This window comes from Mugil cephalus, chromosome 1 (assembly GCF_022458985.1).
Source record: "Mugil cephalus isolate CIBA_MC_2020 chromosome 1, CIBA_Mcephalus_1.1, whole genome shotgun sequence".
In the NCBI taxonomy this organism is placed as follows: domain Eukaryota; kingdom Metazoa; phylum Chordata; class Actinopteri; order Mugiliformes; family Mugilidae; genus Mugil; species Mugil cephalus.
In genome coordinates, this window is record NC_061770.1 from 9,513,159 (window position 1) to 9,527,867 (window position 14,709).

At 39.3% G+C, this 14,709-nt stretch overlaps 2 protein-coding genes across 2 annotated transcripts; one reads left to right on the plus strand and one right to left on the minus strand.

Annotated features, from left to right (window-relative positions):
* Positions 1–44: 44 nt before the first annotated feature.
* On the plus strand, positions 45–5,327 carry pm20d1.2 (peptidase M20 domain containing 1, tandem duplicate 2). Its single transcript, XM_047568588.1, has 13 exons — positions 45–314; positions 423–509; positions 2,258–2,493; positions 2,575–2,661; positions 2,753–2,886; positions 2,967–3,086; positions 3,173–3,248; positions 3,331–3,392; positions 3,487–3,565; positions 3,665–3,736; positions 3,817–3,982; positions 4,076–4,175; positions 4,572–5,327. The coding sequence occupies exons 1-13, from the start codon at positions 95–97 to the stop codon at positions 4,699–4,701; spliced, it is 1,569 nt and encodes a 522-aa protein (XP_047424544.1). The 5' UTR covers positions 45–94; the 3' UTR covers positions 4,702–5,327.
* Positions 5,328–7,063: 1,736 nt separating this feature from the next.
* LOC124995869 (acidic mammalian chitinase-like) lies at positions 7,064–9,789 on the minus strand. The gene is made up of 11 exons (XM_047568601.1): positions 9,676–9,789; positions 9,566–9,592; positions 9,278–9,482; positions 9,144–9,200; positions 8,879–9,044; positions 8,671–8,795; positions 8,467–8,590; positions 7,968–8,150; positions 7,766–7,882; positions 7,537–7,669; positions 7,064–7,440 (listed from the first exon to the last, which is right to left on the minus strand). Exons 1-11 carry the CDS (start codon positions 9,698–9,700, stop codon positions 7,187–7,189), a joined length of 1,416 nt encoding a protein of 471 aa, XP_047424557.1. The 5' UTR covers positions 9,701–9,789; the 3' UTR covers positions 7,064–7,186.
* Positions 9,790–14,709: the final 4,920 nt, after the last annotated feature.

The window sequence follows — 14,709 nt, forward strand, 5'->3', positions numbered from 1 at the left end:
AGGTGTAGCTGTTCTGTCAGGCCAGCAGGTGGCTCTCGTTTAACGGAAGCATTTTATATCAGACAGACGAGTGAGTCGGTCAACACAGACTACAATGACAGACTCGGGTTCAAAGTTCAAAATATTCAAGTTTTTAAAGATAATTATTAGTAGTCTTCTTATTACGGTCATATTTTTATTTACTATAGCAACTATCAGGACGTTCACACTGGACGTAAATGTCGGACTTCAACTCGCACGCTGGGAAAAGACGAAAAACATCTCGCTCGTCATAGACCACCACCAGAGAGAGCAGCTTCTTAACCATTTTAAAGGTAACTCGAGTCACGTTTTAACCGAGTGGCTGACCGTGCCCGTCAAGCTTGTGCGTGGAAAGTGCAGGGCAAGTTTAACTAAACATGTATCTGTCCTCCGTCATGCAGAAGCTATCAGGATCCCAACAGTGTCGTTTTCAGAGACGGACATCAACACCACCGCGCTGCTTGAATTTGACAAGCTCCTCCGTACAGGTATACCTGGCTGTGGAGGCTTCGTGTTCGAAGCTTCAAAGACTCACACCTGAACTCACCTGAGCGTTCAAATTCACACTAACACACACACACACACACACACACACATACCGGTGACGTCTAGTGGTCACCTCCAATTATAACCGCCACAAACTGTCTAACGCTGGGGTGTCAAACTCATGTCAGTCCAGGGGCCACGTACAATAATAATGGATGAGAACAATATGATCTCAAGGGCGCCAGACCTTCAAATAATGACAACTTCAAATGTTTCCCTTTGTTTTAGCACAAAGAAGTACATTATGAAAGTGTTTGCATTTAATTCAATGTTGTGTTATGTCCACAGCTCTTACTAAAATTGTGTGAAACCTATGAAAAGTAGTTACTTTTATTGTACAATACGCAGTTAATGTCTTCAATGTAATTTCTGCACTTTGCAAATTCATCCCGCAGGCCAGATCGGACCCTCTGATGGGCCAAAAGCGGCCCACCAGAGGCCATATGTTTGACACCTTTGGTCTAATGATTCATACATCACGTTGATTCCAGTTCCAATAGATAAATAACTAAATAGTCAGCCTTAATCAGCTGTGTCTAAATGCATTAAAACAACTAAATAACATCAAATAAAATGAAAACAAACGATGTAAAAACAATAACTTAATAATTTGTAATGTGGCCAACGACGATCACATTTATTTAATTTTGCTTGCCTAAAGTATTGTTAAGTAGTGTATGCAAATTCAACCCACACACTACAGTCAGGTAGTGACAGGTAGTGATGTGTCTGAATTTACCTACATGTACGTGTTTGAGTCTTTCTACAGGAACTGATCATTAATATTAGTGAGAGGATACCAGCATCTATGAAATGGTACTGTCCAACTGCTTTTTAATACCATTTGTTTCTCTGTGGAGATATAATTAGGAAATAGAAGATGAAACTAAGATGTTGAAAGTTTTATTCTTTTAGTTTAACTTTCCAGTTCAGGAGGATTATGTTATGAGGTTAATGTTTCAGTGGGTGACCAGAGCCAGACGGTATGAAAATAATTGTCTATAATGCTTAATGTGCAGTGCTAGCAGGTGTTATTTTCTGAAATTCTCATTTAAAAGTTATTGTTGTATGCGCTTCCATAGTTACATTAACTTTCTCTTTTAGACAGTGTTCAGTTGTGCGTATTGTCGAAAGCTGTTACCACTATTATCGTATCACCGCATGTAACACTTGCTTTTATTGGTCTGTCTTCCAATTAATTTTATTTTACTGTGCGTTTATAATTATTGCTGCATAAAATGTCAGATAAGAAGTCGGAAATGCCAGTCGCAGTTACATAATCTGTCTTGTTCAAAACATAAATATATTAGGTTTTATGTCATAATAAAAAAATAAATAAAAAAATAGCAACTTATCCTGTTTTGTATTTTTGGCAACAAGCCCTGTTGCAAAATTGAATTAATTTGTTGCAAATCAACCATTTTTCTTCTAAATTATTAAGTAATATTTTATGTATTTTGTATAGTATAACCAAAAAGGAAAGTGCCATATTTACAATTCCTCTCAAGAGGAATTAAGGGTTAAAATGTTCTGACCTCGTGGCCTACTTCTTTTTTTTTTCTTCACTTTTCACGATAACTCTGACAGGTTATCTTCACGTACTCTACTCTAGAGCAGAAGCGGGAGTTACATAACAGCTTTCACACAAGTGCAGAAAGGTTTCACCACATCCTCTTTCTTCCTTTGTCAGCCTTCCCCACCGTTTTCTCCTCAAGCCTGGTTCATCATGAATTGGTGGCCAACTACAGCCACCTGTTCAGGGTGCAGGGGTCACAGCCGGACCTGGTGCCTTACCTGCTGCTGGCCCACATTGATGTAGTGCCTGCCAGAGAGTCGGATGGCTGGGAGGTCCCGCCGTTTTCCGCAGAGGAGAAAGATGGCTTCATCTACGGCAGAGGGACCATAGATGACAAGGGCGCTGTAATGGTGAGAGAACGAGAGGTATTTTGTGTGAGTTTGCTGTTTAACTGAGTTCAGGGACATACTTATGTGGGTGTATTCTTCTAGGGAATACTTCAGGCGCTGGAGTACTTGCTGGTGAAAGGCTACGCTCCACGCAGGGGGTTTTACATCGGCCTTGGTCATGATGAAGAAGTATGTCAGTTAATGCTAAAACTTTCACAGCTCGAACATAAATAAGATATCGTATGTGAATGTCTGAGCTCTTCCACATTTCCTTTTGAAGGTCAGTGGTCACAATGGGGCGATGAACATTGTGCGCGCACTGAAGCAGCGTGGCGTGCAGCTGTCGTTTGTCCTGGACGAGGGCCTGGCTATACTTGATGGAGTAATCAGTGGCCTTGATGGACCTGCTGCTCTGTAAGAACCTGACACACATAAGAAGATGTTCAGCGTTGCGTGTCCCCATTAAACTGAACATGTGTGAACGTGCTTTGCAGAATCGGGATAAGTGAAAAGGGCTCAGCCACCGTAAAACTCAGCGTCACCATGGCCCCCGGTCACTCCTCCATGCCTCCCAGGGAGACCACCATTGGCATCTTGGCTGCAGCAGTCAAACGGTGAGAGGAATACTTCTTTAAACTACAGTTACAGTTAATTCTGGTTACACTTTGTGCTCACAATATTTTCGTGTTTTTTCCCTCAGGCTGGAGGAGAACCCCATGCCAAGGTTGTTTGGTCATGGGCCTGAACGTGAGACCTTTGAGCATCTGGCCCACAAGGTAGCATCAACAGAGCAGTTGTTCACTAATAGCAGTTGTTCTCTCCCCGCTCCCATACTCATTACTCATTCTTTGACTTCAGTTCAGTCTCCCATTGAAGGTCGTAATGTCAAATCTGTGGCTGTTCTCTCCACTCCTGGGCAGGTAATAACACCCCGTTATTTATTCATTCATGAATTCATGCAGCATGTATTTTGGACACACCGGCATAGACTGGTTGGTATGTTTTATGCTGCAGGGTACTTGAGAGAAAGCCAGACACAAATGCTTTTGTAAGGACAACCACGGCAGTCACTATGTTCAATGCAGGAGTTAAGGTACAGTTAATCACTGACAATAGAAGGTCATTCACAAGAAGGGAAATTACACGCAACGCTTTGTTGTGTTTGTTATGGAAATGTTCTGCCTCCTTGCAGGTGAATGTCATCCCTTCCATTGCCGAAGCTTATGTAAATCTGCGAATCCATTCGGCACAGTCATTACAAGAGGTAGTTTCTCCTTTCTGAGAGTTCCCGTTGTCCGTTTATGAAAACTCTGAGCTGAATGAAATGTGTGCTGTCTCATTTAGGTCTTGGACCTCATCCATGCTACAGTGGGGGACCAGCGAGTGAAGATAGAGCTTGTTAATGGGTTTGACCCTCTACCCGTCAGCTCTGCTGATGAGAAGTCCTTAGGCTTCCAGATCATTAAGAAAACCGTGTTGGACATGTTCCCAAAGCTTACAATTGCTCCAGGTAGATTTCCACTGGTTTTGTGCAAATTAGGGTTGTTGGGGTCAAAGTATTTCAAAGAATCTGTGAGATTTCATATCATCTTTAATTGTGCAGGCATCTGTATTGGAAACACAGACAGTCGACACTTCAGAGACTTGACCAAGGATATTTATCGCTTCGCCCCAATCTGGTTTAAACCAGGTGATGCTCAGAGGTAAGAGTTTAGTTAATGTACCTAACGCTGAACAAATTAGTTCCGACAAAGCCTGCTGCGGCCTTTACGATTACCTGCTTGTGCAGAGTAATAAGTGGCTACAACCAGGAGGCAGCTTCCTGAACAAGAGAGCTCAGTGTTGTTGTTGGTCACATGTTTACATCAAACACTTGTGATATAACAGTGTGACCTACTTGCATTGTTGAAACTACAACCCTGTTGAGCAAACACACTAAGACTTTCCTTTTTTTAACTTATCAACTCTTGTAAAAACAAAAATAAATAAATTAAAAAAAATACCATTATTCACCAAGAATGGAAGGAAACAAAAGGGGGAAAGGGTGTGTTTTTTTTCTGAGGCACGATGAAGGAAAGGTATATTTTTCTCTTTCTTAGATTCCATGGCATCAATGAAAGGATTTCCACAAAGAACTACGAGGAGCTTATAGTATTTTACTTTAGTCTGATTCAAAACTGTGATATTCAGAAGCTGCCCGAGTCACACAGCTCCACTCATGAACTCTGAGGAATTCTCACCTTTGGTCACAAATAAGTTTCACCGGGGACTGTTGGTCATATTAATTTCAGCTGCACCAAGAAATTAACCGTTGCTTCTTTGTTCCTCAATGGAAAAAAAAATACAACATTTCAGGACCAGAGGGGCCAATTTCCTAACAACCATTAATTCTAGCACTAAACATGTCATCAGCCATGAATAATAGACACATACAGTTATCAGTTATGGTAATTGCTGAGCAATTGTGTAGTGCACCTTTTTGTTTGAGATAAAGATTTTGTGGAAGGTGCCTGTGATGAATTTATTATGTAAAATAAATATTTCCTAGCTACTGATAACACTGTATCAATACAGTCACTGTGGTGCGTACAACAAAGAAATGACTAATTGCTAATAAATTATGATCTTTTTTCACAAAAAGATGCTGCTATTTGTTGAAATGATGAAATGGACTTTTAAGAATGTAATGGTGTGTAATACAATGCATACTGAGTCATTTCTGTGGGTTGAATTTGCAATTTTGATGCATTTGACGCAAGCATAATTTTAAAAAAAAATGCATTTTCATGATGTGATTGTTGTTTCTGTGTTTTGCAAGATTCTGTGCTGTAAAATAAATAAAAATTATGACTGAAGTCCCAATTTCCCCATCATTTTCTTTTAATAAACAAAACAAAAATAGAGATATTAACACTTGATTACAAATACATTTCATGTTAATGATTTATTCATTTTGAGGCACCAGGCTAATGTTCATCTCCAGTAAAAAAAAAAAAAGCTTAACAACAGAGTAAGAGTCATACACAACAGCAGTTAAAAACCCCTGACGTGCACAGCTGAAGTTAACAGATTTGGGCACAATGAGTAATTTACGAAGGAAGTAACTGACCTACATTTTGAGTTAAACTGATTATTTGCTTAGCAATCAGGCTGTTTTTTTATAGCAATCAGCTGTATTGTGTCCCTCTTCAAAGTAAAGGGCAAAATGAATATAACAGTCAAATGGCCCATGTAGTTATAATGTTGTACAACAGATTTGCCATAACAAATCAAATAAAAGTTTAATCCACTGACTATAGATTGATTAAATTCACACACTGCAGTTGTGGCCCAGGACCCTTGTTCACTGGTGTAGCAGCTTTCTGCATTAACACCATTGCTGCTGCTCATACGTCACTGGATCTAGAGTAGAGGTTAAAAGCGCCATTGAATTGATTGTTACATGTGGAGACCAAAAAAGTCACAAGGAGAAGAGGTTCTTGTGCAGTTATGACATAAATCCTGATACTTTCAGTATTACAGACGGTTTGTTCACTCTTGAGATGCCCAGCAAGAAGAGTTGTGACACGTTTCCAGGATCCATTTAAGTGAACTGACGGTCTGATAAAATGTAGATATCATGTTGAAAAAGTAATGGCAGCTTATCATATGCACAATGTCAAGAGTTAAATTAGCCGTGAATCTGAATATAACAAACAGACTTTCCGAGCAGAGACACCAGCAGTAATGATCAACCTGCCACGGTTAGGTGATGTTTTCCAACAAGGAAGCGTTGCTCAGTCTCAGTCTGGTACAAAATCGCACATGACATATTTCTGCAAGTACTAGTAGAGAAAATCGTGATCTGACCTGACACTGAGGTGTGACTCAGTGCATCTCCTCAGGGTACCTCCAGTACATGTATAGCCCATTAGATCTAGTTCAGCAGTGTGACAGCAAACTGGTGATACATTTTCTTGCTCGGTGGTAAAACAAACGGTGCTTTCAAGAAGACATGTATTCACCACAAGATTACTGTATATGTGACGTTGGATGTTGGAGTTAAATCTTTCAATGCAAACAAGTTTCAGTGTAAAGGTTTTCACTTAATGCAGTAATGATGTGAATGTTTCTGCTTGTCTACTGGAATTATGCAATAACTTATGTAATTAAATAGTTATTCCTCTTGGTATCCATGCTCATAATAATAAGATGACTAGGTGAAAATCGTGGTGCTTGTGTTCTTGTTTATTTCTTTGAAGATGTCTTATCATTTTTTTTTTTATCTTATACAAATACATCTAAGGGTGAGGTGTTCATGTGCTTACAGTACTTGCCAAATCCAAAAGTTTGGACCTAAGGAAAGTTGTGTGGTAAATTTAGTATGTTTGTTTGTCTGGCTAAATTCCAGGTAGTGAATGTCCTTTTACCCAGAACCTGGTTCCATAACCTCTGTTATTCATAACCTCTTCTCTTTAGTATGAATAGGAACAGTAGGAATCACAGATCCTGCAACTTGCAAAAGAAAACATATTTACAGAAGATTTAATGAGATAGGAACAAAATGATCAGAGTAACTGTTTAACAAAACTTGTACACTGTTGCCATCCAATCTGTGTTTACTCTTTCTTTTTATTGTATAAGATGATGTTTAATAAGCTGTGTCAATGATAAAAGATGAGAAACAGCAAATTCAAGATAAAATAAACTAAACACAAACTTTTAATTAGAGTCGTTAAGGCCATGCACAGCATTTGCAGCTGTCCCGAAAGACTAACGTAGCCGGACAGTTTTGGACCCACGTGATACCGTTGGCACAATTGTAAAAGGAACCTGGGTCGTCGGGTTTAGCGTAGATCCCACTAGCCTTTGTAGCACAGAAGTTGCTGTCAGTGGTTTTGGACGGTACAATGAGCGTGGGTCCCGGATGAGATGTGGTGTGATTCACTGTCTTTGGAGTGGTGTTCGTAGGGGGCAGTGGAGGAAGCTCTGGAGTGTAACAAGCCATTAAAATGAACAAAATCAAGGATATGAAGTAACTTTTTTTAACAGAATGTAGCTATATACTGTAATACTAGATGTTACCTGAAACCAAAAGAGAGTGAAGATGTCTGACGAGGGTGTAGTTTCCCTGACCACAGAACTGTCCACTAAAGTCATCCAGGTCGAGAGCCCAGACGAAGGCTCCTCCGAATCTGTTGTCTTTAAGGTAACTGACCTGGAGGAAAAATGACAGTATATTTGCTTTAATATTACATTTGCCATGACTTCGTACATTTGGTATTTGGTAACTCATTTTCTCACAGAAACACACCTTAGTACTAAAACTGTCTTTGTTGTCGTATCCGACCCACTCGTTTAATTTGGAGGCATATGGAACTTTCTGATCCTCTATCATCCGAACACTGGCACCTTGTAGAAAAGTGCAAATCTGAAAGAGGGTTAAAATGCACATCTGAAACAACTCTGTGTTTATGGAATGACATGTTAAAGAGAAACGATTGGTGTAGACCCACCTCATAGTAGGACCAGAAGCCGGCCTCCCTTGTAAAAACACCAGCACTAGCGGGACCACTGGCAGGTGCTCCAACCTGACTGGACTGAGTGGACAGTTTAAAAGTTCGTCCATATGTAGCAAAGCCCATATTTAGCTTTTCCACAGGTGTTCCCTTGTCTCGCCAGTATCTCATGGCAAAGTCCTTAAACGTAAAGAGAAGGATGTGCAAATAAGTTAAAAATACAAACACACATATATATATATATATTGTCCACAATTTCTGTCTCATGCTTAAAGATTGTAATGAATTCTTAATTAAAACCACCTTCGGTGCACTTTTGATTCTGCATTTACTACTTTCTTAGTCATCCAGATAACTGGATGCCTTTTCAATGCATTTACCAATACACCAAGTTTTCTGTTTCAGCCAAGCTTCAAAATGTTTGTGAGGCTAGGTGTTTATGCACTAACTACAATAACACACACAGAGAAAGAAGAGATTTCATTCCTGTACTCACAGTGTTGAAGTAAATACTGTCGCCGGTGTCTTGGGCGCCTTTGTATAAAGGGCTGCTGTGTCCGGTGACTGTCTCCCAGGTGCCGTGAAAGTCATACGTCATCACGTTTATGAAATCGAGATACCTGATGAAACGCATGTTAGAACAACATAATCAAAACGTCCAGTCGTGCGGATGTGTGTGGTGAGTTAGGCGACAGCGTACTTGGCCATCTCTGCGATTTCATAACCAGCATCGATGGTTCCTTTGCCAGCGGACACAGCAGCAGTGATCATTAACCTTGGCCTCCCAGTCGCTGCTCCTTCAGCCACATAGGCTTCCAGGAGTTCCTATAAACCACAGAATTAAGGGAAAGTCAGCCCATGTTTTATTTGAAATGGTAAAGCATCACGGTAATAACTGTTGATCGGACCTTGCATAACAAAGTGAATCTCTGCTTGTCCCCCTCAGGGCTTCCTCTTGCTGCAGGGTAATCCCAGTCCAGGTCTAGTCCATCAAAACCATGTTTTCTCAGTAGCTTGATAGAGGACTGAATAAATGTATTTCTGTTGGCTTGTGTGGACACCATTGTAGTGAATCTGAGTGGCAGAGAGGGAGAGGCGTTACTTTTAGATATTATTATAGTCATCTGTACTGTACATTAACCTGTATTGACTGTATTATGATAAATATCATACTTTTGTGTTCCAAAGTTCCACCCTCCGACTCCCAGCAGTGTTTTAAGATTTGGATTCCTGCAGGGATATACAGATGCAGTTAACAGCCAGGATATTTTTGTGAAAGTAAAAACCCCATAGAGACATGGACTGACCTCTGTTTGAGTCCGTTAAAGGCGTTGTAGAGCTGCTCATCATTCCATTCTATGGTAGCCAACTCTTTTGCCTCATTAATACCAGAAAAGGCATAGATCAAGTGGGTACAAAGGTTGGGATCAATATTTGAAGGTAGAAACTTCCCACTGCCAGGTCTGTATTGCGACCAGTTAGTGAAATAACACACAAGTCTGGTGGACGAGGCTAAATATGAAAAGACAGACGTGCTTATCGTTATTCCTTGAAGACTATCTTAGAAGGTTTTGTTTGATAATGTATGTACTCACCCAAACTGCCCAAGGAAAGACAGAGACCTTAGAAGTTACAGATTTAGTGACTTTAGTGACTATTGGATAAATTTGAAGAAAACCATTTCATGCTTTTCATTACACCTTACCTGCTATTAGAATCAGCTTGGTCATGGCTGCTGTGTTCGTGTGGGCTCTCCCAAAGTCGAGAACAGAGAACTGAATAGCTGTCCTTTGGTGATCTAAATAATGAACAAGCTGTGATAATCATTAATCTGGAAGCTGAAAGTAAGTTTGGGGGCCAAAGCTGTTGCTTCATCCAAGTTGAACAAATAATGGCAGCTGATAAAGCTCACAAAGGAAAGCTCACAGTTTGACCTATTTTGTTGTGAAAACCTTCTAGATATGTAGAATACAGAATTTATCATTATGTGGCTTACACCATAACACGAATAAGGTAGTATTGGCCAGAGGAGTACAGTAAGCCCCAGCTACAATAGAGTGTGTGGCTATGCAAGCCTCCCAGGCATACCTTTTATCCATACTTGAGAAGGTGTAGATAATTAAGACAGTGAAGCCCAGACAGCACTCATAAATATGTGCACTGCACGACAAAAACCACTAAGACAAATCAGCCAATGCACTCAAACTAATTATGCATTTAATGCAGTGGCAAAACTACAAACAACTTGTAGTTGACTGGTGCTCCAACACCATTAGTTATTGTGAATCACTGACTGGCTTCATTGTTTGGTGCTTTTAAGGGTAAATTAATGCTGGTGTAAAATGATTTGGGGTCATTGGAAACCAACATTAATTTATGTTAGTTACAGGTTCACTAAGCATAAAAGTGGAACTGTTATTTTAAAATGTGTGATATTAGCTGTATTAGTACATTCCATTGCAGTGGTTCAGCTTTTATGGTTTCTGGCTTTGGGAGAAGTCATAGATATGTAGGCTAGATTTTCTAGATTTTTGGAGCATATAGTATTCACATACAGCAGAATACTTCACAAGACTTTATGATTTATTCTTTTTCATTTTAATCCTTGTACTCCTCTCAGATATATCTTGGAATAGGAAGAAGGGATCAGAAGGTCCAGACCCCCAGTTTGCGAACATTTTTCTTTTCTGTCTCTGAGCTCCGACCGTGTGGTTCAGATCGGACAGTTGAGTGACAGCTGTAATATTGTAAATTTGCCTGTAGCTGTAGCAATATTTGCAGAATATAAATATTTGAAAATATTGTCTCATGAATAAAACTTTTGTATGTGGTAACTGTGCTACTTAACTGTAATCAGCTGTACAAGTGTCTGTGCTAATTTAAGATTTAACTAGTAGGTATTAGCAGTGATAATGCTTTTTTTATTGTGCTGCTGTTATCTCCATGAACATAGATGTGAAGGGTAATATGTTATGCATTACCTTGATTTCAAATCTCTGCCTGTTATCAAAGCCAACTCTCAACTTTACTCAACTCATTTATTGCCTGCAGAGGCTCACCATTTGTTGTGTTCAATGTTCTGTTGGAGTTGTTTAATCAACGTGTTAAGTGCATATATGTTGCCTTGTTTCTTGAGTCTTTTTGCTCATGCAAATTGAAATGCTATTAATAATTAATTAATTAGTTAATTAATTAATTAACTGTATGGTATTTAATCGTGATTCATCGAAATTAATCCACAGCAACCCTGCGATTAATCTGATTAAATTTTAATTATTTGGCCGCACTAGTAGTAATTAAATCTCTTGGTTAGATTTATCGTATGATAACTTCACTGACCTCGTAGTAGGACCAAAACCCAGCTTCACAAGTGTAGGGCCCAGCAGAGGCTGGTCCGCTGACTGGCTCCAACACCATTAGATACCGACGCTGTGCGAAATGTGTGTCCGTACGTAGCAAAACAAACCAAGACCTTTCCAAAAGGAGCTCTTGGTCTCTCTAGTATTTCATAGCAAAGTCCTGGGAGGAAAAGAACAACATATTTATAGAAATATTATTTATGGACGTCTTTAAATAGCCCTTCGGTGTATTTATATTCTTCAAATATTTCTTGTAGTGTAGTGCTGTGGTTTGCTGTCCGTGCAGAATAGCCAGCATCCACTCTCACACACCATATCACACTTGTCTTAAGCCACTGCTAAAGCTATTAGCCGAATAGCTGCAGGCAACAAGCTCCACCAGCTTCTCGGGACATTAACCAGTTTTCTGTGCACATCTCACATCATGTTCAGCATGAAATCCCTTCCTGGTTGCTCAGGGCGTGATAGGAGAAGGTCAACAAGTGTCTGTCTCATTAAAACATGTGGGTTTCTTTGGATGTGCTGTAAATGAATACACTGGTTGTTCCACCTCTATCCCCAGGAAATCTTGAACCTGTGGTGTAGTAGTGGTCTCAAGAATCTGATGGCAGACTGGATGAACTTCTGATGGTTGTCAGGAGTCAAAACCATGACAGTAAATCTGTGTACACACACATATTTTCTATCACTACATGAAGTATTTATAATCACATGCCGTACAGTAATCCGAGAGATGTTGCAGTTGCAGCCTTGTAGACTCACTGTCCAGTTCCAAGGTTCCACCCACCGACAATCAACAGTCTTCAGCCGAGGATTTCTGTCATAAAGTATGGAAAAAAACATAGATTCACAATTTAGCCACGTAAGAAAACTCATTTTACAAGTCCCCAATTAAAAATATTACTCAAAACCATCACAGTTTTCTGTTTTCTCCTAACTTTACATTAATATACAAACTTTTACAGCCAGTTTCATTTAACAGTTTATTCGTTCTGTGTGAGCAACAAATTCTGGTTTGCACATTTTCCCCTTCTTTAGTGAATAATGTCACCACTAAAACATCCCAACCTCACCTCTAGAGCTTTTTTGTCTCACTGAAAATGAACCACGCCAAAGGAACAACTCATCTATTTCATCTGAGTTCACGGAAGGATTTAGAGAACGTTCCTTTGACTTTGAACGAATAAGCACAAAAAATACAGTAACTTACCAGCCAAGATTGTTAGTCGAGCCACGCCTGACCCTTTTCTTTAGAGTGACCTGCAGCAGAAAGCTGTTGTTGAGTCATAAATGATTAATGCAGTATAGGTTTTGGAAAAATGAAGTCATATCGTGCACATGATATTGATTCTGGATTCTAAAATGTCAGTTACTAACTTTCTACATGCTCATGACCACCTTTTCCCAGGTGAGGTGACGGACTGGATGTGCAGCTGTTGCACCTGGGAGTCATTTTTATAGACTTGATAAGACAGAGCAATGGATGCTTTAGCTTTAGCTGAGGATTATTGTTTATTAAAATTTGCATGCTGCGCTGATTAAATAAAAAGTTTATTGCCTTTTCACCGTTAGGCTCCTCAGATCAAGACCTGGCTAATCCATGCAGACAAGAGGACATGATAAGAAATTTTAATAGATGTTTTTATGACACCAGCATTAAAAGTGTAACCTTTTAGTACACAACTAATAATAACCATGATACTGTCACAACTGACAACATACTTCAAATGATTTTGCTTGATCTGATTATTTTCTTTGATACTAATCAGATGTTCCTTCTTTTATGAGTCCCAAACCTCAAAATTTAACTTTACAATGAGTTACGAAAAAGAGACAGACACACAGGTGAAGCTGTGACTAGCGTTAAGCCGTCTGCCAGTTTTACTGTCTACCAAACAGTTTAAAAAAAAAAAAAAAAAAAAAAAAAATCTGAAAAATTAAAATCATTTTGTAAATCAAGTCAGTAGATGGACAAATAATTTACACTTTAAATGAGGTTTATACTTGTAGATTGACCTCAGAGACTAATGGAGATCCAGATACTTTGGCTAAATTAATCTCTACAGATTACAGATCTCCAGGATATTGATTAACTCAGTCAACAACAACTCTGATACAAATATATCTGTAAGAACACATTTTCTTAGATATATTGGTCTTAATGTACATATCATCCACTTTGTTCTTCTGTCAGTCAGAAAGGCATAGTTTGATTTCTTTGAAATTGGCTAGTGTAGGAATACCAGTATGAAAGTAAAGGCTAAAGCCTTCTTTTGCCCAGACACATCTTGAAAAGGTAGTATACAGTATCACAGACTTTGCAGATGGGTAGGTGAAACAGTTCCCTGACAGCAACTGAGTAAAACTGATGACTGATGTGGATAAAACATAGATTTCATAAATACAGTCGTCGTCAAAGAAACTGAAAAATCCCTCCAACACAGTTAGCATTAACAACGCTAATTATCTAGAAAGGTTGATAGATAAGATATCCTTCACCCTTTAATCTTTATGGTCCCTGATCACATAACTACTGTACGAGTGATATTATACCACAGCGAATCAGTCAGCGTTCAGTGAAATGAAAATGTCTTCTTGACAACCAATAACTTCAACTTTAATAACTGGTTAATAAGTTTTTCTTGGTAAGAATGAGGTGAGATGATTGATACCACGGTAGCTTGTTGGTAAATACAGTAAGAAGCTAAAACTAGACGTGAGCTCAGCATAAAAACTAGAGACGGTTAGCTGGCACAAATAAACAATTATTATTAATCTTAAACTGCAAATTGCTGCTAGTGCTGTTTGTGAAATTAACCAGAATTGTTAGTGAAATGTTTTAGGCAGAGATTATTGCTAGCTTCATTATTAGCATCATCCATGTAATGATGATTCATTCAGCAAAACACTGCCTTGGTAATATTTCCCATCCCAAATGTTTATGAGTGAAACAAGCAGAATATTAACCTTTTCAACTCTTCTTCAATCAAACAGCTTTATTTTGCCCTGTATGTAGGTACACACACACACACACACACACGTGCAAGCAAAGAATTTGTTTTCTGCAGTTAACTAGTGTGAGCACACATGGGTCAGAGGGCTGCCGTGCAGTTCAGGAGGTCTTAAGTGCTTGTTGAAGGCACCTCAGCCATGGACATGTAGAACCAGTCACCTCATAGTCTCAATACAGCGTCTGGTCAAAGTCAGGGATATACTGTATATTGTGTTTGCATCATATGTCATTCAGCTGTAGTAGCGATACTGGTTCTACTTGATATCTCCCCAAAAAGGGTGTTCCTGCTTATCACCAACTTGCAGAATTTCATTCATTTCATTTCATTTTGGTCTCCTGTTGCCACATTACTGCCAGCTTCTTTGTG

Excerpts from the sequence above, each read along its gene's own strand:
- LOC124995869 (XM_047568601.1), bottom strand. The coding sequence starts at position 9,700 with ATGACCAAGCTGATTCTAATAGCAG. Across the intron at positions 8,796-8,878 it reads GATTCACTTTGTTATGCAAG|GAACTCCTGGAAGCCTATGT; the intron begins GTCCGATCAACA and ends TGTGGTTTATAG. Across the intron at positions 7,441-7,536 it reads TCACTCTCTTTTGGTTTCAG|AGCTTCCTCCACTGCCCCCT; the intron begins GTAACATCTAGT and ends GTTACACTCCAG.
- pm20d1.2 (XM_047568588.1), top strand. The coding sequence starts at position 95 with ATGACAGACTCGGGTTCAAAGTTCAAAATATTCAAGTTTTTAAAGATA. Across the intron at positions 3,249-3,330 it reads TTGAGCATCTGGCCCACAAG|TTCAGTCTCCCATTGAAGGT; the intron begins GTAGCATCAACA and ends CTTTGACTTCAG. Across the intron at positions 3,737-3,816 it reads CGGCACAGTCATTACAAGAG|GTCTTGGACCTCATCCATGC; the intron begins GTAGTTTCTCCT and ends TGTCTCATTTAG.